The 7,921-nt window shown below is 33.0% G+C and overlaps 1 protein-coding gene across 1 annotated transcript in view; it reads right to left on the bottom strand.

The window, feature by feature from the left end:
• Nucleotides 1-1,063: 1,063 nt before the first annotated feature.
• The window catches only part of LOC149776296 (integrin alpha-V-like), a 147,634-nt gene continuing 140,776 nt past the window's right edge, over nucleotides 1,064-7,921 (bottom strand). The window contains exons 22-24 of the mRNA XM_089942765.1: nucleotides 4,728-4,814; nucleotides 3,941-4,066; nucleotides 1,064-3,467 (exon numbers count right to left, since the gene is read on the bottom strand). Coding sequence (XP_089798891.1) covers nucleotides 3,351-3,467; nucleotides 3,941-4,066; nucleotides 4,728-4,814 — 330 coding nt within the window. The 3' untranslated portion in view covers nucleotides 1,064-3,350. The remainder of the gene's footprint in view (nucleotides 3,468-3,940; nucleotides 4,067-4,727; nucleotides 4,815-7,921) is intronic.

The raw sequence follows: 7,921 nt of genomic DNA, 5'->3' as shown, positions 1-7,921 counted from the left end.
CTACGTCATCAACCATCATTCCCCATTACTACAAATGAAACTATATAACATAGACACCAATAACTAGTTATGTTGTTCATCTTTCCAACTGTACTTTGGTTTTAACAGCACAAGTCTACATGTGATTTACACAAATTATAAACAACAAAATTGTTCACTAGATTTTCTAGAAGAAAACTAGGACATAAATTTTACAGTTTCAGAGTAAAGACAATAGTTGACAGCTTCAATTTATTTGGTCTTTACAAAACAGCTGGTCCTTGTCTGTTTGACTCTATTAAGAAAAAAGCAGGAGGGTTATGCTTTAACCTTAGTTTTATAGTCACTGCTGTCAACATCTTTGTGGCTTAGTGATTGGAGTATCTGCCTCGGATGTGGGAGGTTGCAGGTTTGAACCATGGCCAAGTCAAACAAACGACTTATAAAAACGGTACGAAAATCAGCTTTGCCAGATGCTCAGCATTAAGAGGTTAGTGTTAGGACTGGTTGGCATGGTGTCAGTATAATGTGACTGGGTGGGACAACATGTTTGCGGCATGATGCCCCAATGCTATACATCACCATAAACTGCTATACTGCAGACATCATAGTGATATGGCTAAAAAATTGTTAAAGCAATGTTAAAAATCAAAAAACACATCATCCTTGCCCTCCATGTATACATGTTAATACATGTTCTTTAATCTGATTCTTGTCTGTTCCTTCAAAGGCTGAATATAGACATTCATCTTACTGTGCAATACCTCAACTTTGGTCCCTGTAAACTGCCCCCCCCCATTCATACATAAAAGCAACATATTCTGTTAATCAGATGCTTACATCATATGAATGCATTTGCTTGTATTGTGATTGAAGTGTTTTGTACAGCTAGCTTATCAGGAAAACACATGATACAGGTACAAAGATGTAAATGAACTATTCCTATTTAAAACAAAAGCTTTACACCTATATGTACACCATTAGAACCATTACACAAATATTGCAAAGTATAAATTGCTGGCAGATAGTTCTTTATGCAGAATGTTAATGTTTTATTGAGAATGTTAAACACAAGTAGTTAATGTAATTTTTTATGTTGTTCCTTATAAGAATTCTTTATTTTAGACTGCATGGTACAGACATCTAAATAAAAAATATAAAAGACATTAAAGATCATAGGTGTCTCATGTACATACACAGATACATATATTATGAGAAACAATTTATATGGAATGTGTCTGATTGTAAAAAGCAAAATAATGTAAGACCATTAAAGAGTAATTAGTTCCATCTATTAATAATGTGAGAATTAAAATATTCGATTCATTATTAGCCTGAGAATTAAATCGAATATCATAGTTCCACAAAGATTGCAAGATACATTTCTTACTATTAGAATTTGTCATCCTTGGATAAATGATTTTGTCATCAGTTCTTCAAAATACATTATTGCATGCATCCGATGGTAGCACTGTTAAATCTTAGAAGGTTTCATGTAAACAAGAACTATTATAACCAATAACTAATTTTCTTTTCATATGTTCACTAAAGTTTGTACACAGAGGTGTGCAGTACATTTTGCAACAAAGATCTGAATAATCTAATCTTGATACTCAGTAAACAATTTCAACATTTTAAAAACTGTTACAATGTTTGTTCAAGTCAACAGTTATATTTAAAATCATGTCTTGAATCTAATTGAAAAGTTAGGATGTGTTGTTTGTATAGACCCTGACAGAAATTTTACCAGTGAAACAAATTGGGAATGCAAACAGATCAAAGAATGAATGCACACAAAAATGTCTAATTGCATTTTTATGAAACTGAGAACCACAAATACCAAATTTAGAATGTAGAAGAATAAATGATAAACATAAATAGAAAAAAACACAAAATGCATGTCAAGAATTGATCTGAAACTCAATTATGTTCAATCTACTGCAATATATATCCAGTCAAAGCCTTTTTCCACGATAGTCCAGAATCAAAATCTTCACTAACAAGTTTTCTCTCAAAATCAAAATCTTCACTGACAGGTTTTCTCTCCTTGCTAGAAATTCTTTTTGCCAAGGAAGATGTAATAACTGCTATAAATATTATGATATCATCAATGGAAAATGTGTCTGTATAATATTTATGTGAACGAAATTAAGAAAAAAAAGAAAATGCAGACTATTACTCCATAACTATATTTTTATATTTATTGCAGTTATTATAGATTCATTGCTGACTTATGCATTTGTTATTTTAGTAAAGTGCATTTTAGTAGCTGTTTTCCTTTCACTCTCTCAAAAATAGATCTGATTAGACATGAGTTGATACAAGGCAATTGTTATTATGCTATAGCACATTTTCTGAGCAATCAATCAAAGTTCAAAAACAAAAGAAATCAGATGTCTCATTGGCATCTCTCTATCACGTCAGATGAAAATGGTGTTGAGATTCTATATATCACCTATCTTTAAGGACTTAGCACCTCTCTATCTTATTGCTAAATGTCATGACACAGTGTTGTAAATTATTTTTATGATGTGATAGTGTTGAATGCTATGTGATTTACTGTTTGATTAAATCATCCACAATGAGGATCAGTATGAAGTAAATGACAGTGAGACATAATGAAAAAACTGTTTAATGAGATATCTAAGTCAGGTCAAAAATAGTATGAGATATAAGAAACAAGAATATTTAATTTTGTGAAAAAGTAAAAACCTGCCATTCATCATAAACAAAGACATGTATCAAACACAGGCAGCAGTATTACAGTAAATTAAGTCAAATTTCATTGGAGTAATACTAATTACATTCCAGTCTGTAAAAGTCAATCAGTTCACTGCATTATGCCTAGTATTCACTACCTAATGTACATGAAGGGTGAACTTGTTTCAGAATCTTACATACTATTTTATTCTTGACACACTTCATATGTCATACAGGTGACTGAGTGGCACCAATGCAAAATACATTAGGCAGTTCTGAATCAAAGTTGGCAGTTTTTGTGAGAAAATTGATTAGCACAGCTAAGTTTTACTACCTCTGTCAAGTATTTATCAATTAGCACTGACAATGATGGGAAAAAACAAAGAAACAAATAAGCAAACATGAAGTCATTATTTTACAGAAAGATAAAGTGTAAAGCATACAAATACTAAAAATTGCTGCCAAAGGCAAATCTAAACAGCTTTGCTCAGTTACCATCTTCCCAGCTTTTTAAGGGTTTACATTCTCTAAACCAGTTCAAAGGTCAGCAGAGAGCTGGGCATGGAGTCAATATATGCCTGAATCAAATTCACCCCATTAGAAATTCTAATTACTAAACTGCAAATGAGGACACTGTGGACACTGAGATAGTTAAAAGAGTTCTATGGTTGTTACTGTGGTCTTTTGTCACTCCCCATTGAGCTCATCCTTGTACTTTTTCTTTTATACAGACTTTCCTTCTTGTAGTTCTGGATTTGTTTATGCTGCTTCCTCTTGAAGAATCCACACTAATAATACAAATATAGAGAGTCAATATGTTATTTATACAGAAATTAGAAACATTTTATCTAGCAGGTGCTTATAAATGAGGAGAATTATCAACAGTTCTTTTACAAAAATTTATCATTGAAACACTTGGGTCCAAATTTCATTGGTTAAAATGAACCCCTATTGTGGAAGAATCCAATTTTTTTATATTCAATAATTTACAGATAGTACAGAAGTTTTGATAGTTAGTTGTGAAAAAATGCATGTACAAGATAACTGCACTATTGTAAAGGTGAAGAGACAAAGGATGCTTGTAAGGGGTAGAGAAGGTAAAAAGGACGAAAACTTATAGCTCAAAATCTTAAAATAATCCTCCCACCCGTCTGACTAAGTCTTGCTTGGATTCTGATTTACTCAAAATAGTAAGGAGCTACTCAACTAACAAATTCTCATCTGCCAACATTTAAATGCTAAAGTTGTTACTGTTACAAACCTTCCACAAGATGATGATGACAATGATCAACAACAAAATGCCTCCTGCTACTGAGCCTATTATAATCCAAATGTTGATGTCACTTGGAGGAATGGAGATCTGGCTTATCACCAGTCTTGTCCTTTTCTGAAGGAAAACATTGAAAAGCTAGTATGATGAGCTAGATAAACTAAGTATTATTCTGTTATTCAAATAATTTAATGGATTAATTGGTCACATACAACTAAGAATTTTATGAATTACAAAACTAACCTATGTATACCAACTAAATGTATTCATTGATAAGTCGACCACAACTCCACTTTTAGGACTTCAAAAAGCCAATTTTTCTTTGACCCACCTGCATGTGCTTAAAATATATGAAATAGAAGGCTTGAATCTAAACCATTTTCATTTTATCACATTTACCTCACATGTACTCTTGGTTCAAAATGGAAATGACTCGGCCAAACTTTGGTCATGGTCACATACAAGGAATTTTTCCCAAAATGAGTCTTGCTGCATGTATAATTTTCATTCTTTTTAATGTTTAGTCTCATGTATGGGATGTTGACATATTTTTGTTTCTTATGCTGAATGCATGGTAATTTTGCTAAATATTAACATTATGGTTCATGGTATTTTAATTATTTGTGCCCTAATATGATGTATGGCTCTCTCTCTCTCTCACACACACACACACACACACACACACACATAAATTGAATCAGAAATGTTTTACAATAAAGTTATTTCTAAGTCATATACTCAATGGCACTGAAATCATTTATTTAAAACATGGGCTTACCTCAGCAAGTAATTTATCAGGAATCCTAAAAGTCACATACGGGTCTGATACCTCTGCCTTTGATATGTATGTTATTTCTCGTAGACTCTGCACAAAATATATAAAATGTCAATCATAGTAATTTTCTTATCACTGTAGAGTTCTTTAATTCTATATTTGTATTATTTGTACTATCACTGTACATTTCTTTAGCTCTATTCTTTTCTTATCACTAAATTTCTTTGGTTCAATACCTTTATTATCATGGTACATTTCCTTGATTCAGTACTTTTCTCATAACTGTACATTTTTTAATTCTATCCTTTTCTTATCACTGTACATTTAAATTCTGTACTTTTGTTATCCATGTACAGTGACACTCAGTACTTTTCTTATCAACCACATTTCAATGCAGTACCTGTCTTATCACTACATTTTAAATTCAATTACTTTTCTTATCACTGTATATTTCTTTGATTCATTGATTTTCTTATTACTATATATTTCAATTCAGTACTTTTCTTATCAGTGTACAATTCAATTCAGTACTTTCCTTATCAATGTAGATTTCAATTCAGTACTTTTCTTACCACTGTACAATTCAATACAATACTTTTCTTATCACTGTACATTTCATATTCATTACTTTTCTTATCACTTATCACTGTACATTTAAGTTTGGTAGTTTTCTTATCACAAATCATTTCAATTTAGATATTTCCTTCTTTTAATAGTTTTATGCACAAATTTCTCAGATTTTTATATTCATGGCAAGTCTGAAGTGTCCTTATTGGAGTAGATGTTCACTGTTTCCTTATGTTTTGAAGAATGGGTTGTTTTTTTAATATATGTTAGCAATCTATAACTTTTATGATTTTCCAACATCCTATTAAATAAAATGACTTCCAAACTTTTTACCTGCAATAATGATGGTGTTGCAACCACAATTACCACAATCTTCCAATTTAGCAGGTGATTTTTTCAACAATTATATAGAAAATCTTAAAATTCCATTTAAATAATATTTGTGAAAGTAATAATATTAAATGCCACAAGCAGCTTACAGCAAGTGGCATATTTGTACCAATAAATTTCACAAATTTTTATGAAACACAATTTTATGATTCCATTTGTCACGTTATATGTAAGGAACAAAAGCCAGATTGCAGCATGTATATACTAGACCCTGAGGCTAATTATTCGCTTCATAAATGTTGCGAGTGTCAGCCTTGCAAACAATGAGTGTCAAAGCGATGTGTATACAACTGGCCGGCCGGCTTATGTTATGATAGTGTAAGCCGACATCAAAAGGACACGTGGGAAGCCAGTTGTATATAACATAGCCATAGGAACTTGTTACTAGCGCCTTATTTGGCTGCATACAATTCACAGGTAAGTGGCATAAATTGCTGGTGTTGGGCTCAAAGGAATATCAAGTGGGGGTTGTAAATCCACCCTTGACAGACTGCTGGGGAGGAGGCAATGTCTGCTAATTATGTAGACCATGGGTGAATCGACATCCACTCAGAATTGAGCATGGCGTGGCCAGCATTGGCTGTTGTTGTTGTTGTAGGGTTTAACGCCATTTCTCAGCACACGAAAGGCTATACATGGCGGCCAGTATTAATGGTGGAGGAAGAACATGGGAAAACCCTGGAAAGAACCACCGACCCACGAGAAGCTACTGGCAAGCTTTCTCACATACCCACATTAGCAGAATCCGAGACTCGAACCCACACAGGCAGAGGTGAGATGGCATTGATCCGTAATGGAGAGTGCTTTAGACCACTTGGGGCCCTGCCACCATTGGAATTGCAAGTTTAAATCTAGTGTCTTGAAACTAAATGTAAGTAGTCGCTAAACCATCTTGCGGGAATTACATAAGGAAGTTATAAGCTACTCCGACATCATTCAAAATTGGCAGGAAACAATGCTATTCTGGGAAGCTTTAAGGGACCGGAGGAGCTGTAGGAGACAAGAAAAGGAGAGAATGGAAGTGGAGAATGTGGAAGGGTGAAGGACGTGATTGTTGGACTAAAAGGGTACTGGGTACCAGTCAAGAATACTATTGATGAGTAGAAACACAGGACAGGAGGAAAATCTATCACACTAAGTCAGATGATGAAATAGGCCATCACTTGGTCGAGTGAAAGACGAGTGATAGGGTTTTGAATATTGAATTTCATTTGAGGTAGGACTATCTGTAATTGAATGATATTAAATTTGTTTGTTTATTTGAATTTCACCTTTTGTGTATTCAGTAATTTAACTGTCGGCATCACTGACTGGGGGCTCGGACCTTTGCATCTCTATCACTACTTCAATTTCTGACAAAAACGAGCCAGGGTGGGTCTCCTGTAATAATTAAAGATATACTGGGAGCACCCCACCCCAACCTAAGGTAGTCTACAAGACCTTTACACTATTTATCACATACAGTTAATGAGTTTGCATTACTTTGTGCTGCTTTGTGACCTTACTAAGCATTACATTGCAGTGTGGCAAATAATATTTAACTACATTAAGAATGAGCATGGTTTGATAAATTACTTTAACACTAAAACAGGTTGAGTGTAGTCATTACCAAAAGTCATGGTCCAGTGACCTTTATATTTAAGCTTTTTCCCCACTTTATCAACAAAAATCATGTATACTCCAAGTTCATCTTGAAGATACGGTTTGATAAATGTCTATATAAATGTGTAAATATCTACAAGTCTAATGACATATCACTGATAAAATATATCTGGATACATAATCATTAGCGAGCTAGATAGACTGACAGATGCGGAGACAATATGTCTGTCAGGTCTCGCTTCAAAATAACATACCTCATATGCAAACAAATAATTAGAAGCCAATGATAATATTAAATGGATGTTATGTTTTTAAAATACTCTTATAAAGCATACAACCATTTTTGTATTTCAGATATATACATTAACTGTTGCTATAAACAAAAATCAATATTACATATCAGATGCATACATTACAGTTACTGTAAACAAAAATCATTACTGCATATCAGACACATACATAATAAATGTTATTGTAAGTTAAAATCATTATATCAGACATAAATAATAATTTACTAAACCAAAATCATTACTGCATATCAGATATTTACATAATAACTGTTACTGTAAACTAAAGTCATTACTACATATCAGACATACGTAATAACTGTTACTGTAAATTAAAGTCATTACTGCATA

Source organism: Sinohyriopsis cumingii, chromosome 18 (genome assembly GCF_028554795.1).
Source record: "Sinohyriopsis cumingii isolate HCF-2022 chromosome 18, ASM2855479v2, whole genome shotgun sequence".
Lineage (NCBI taxonomy): Eukaryota > Metazoa > Mollusca > Bivalvia > Unionida > Unionidae > Sinohyriopsis > Sinohyriopsis cumingii.
This window is presented reverse-complemented; position numbering and strand designations above follow the sequence as displayed.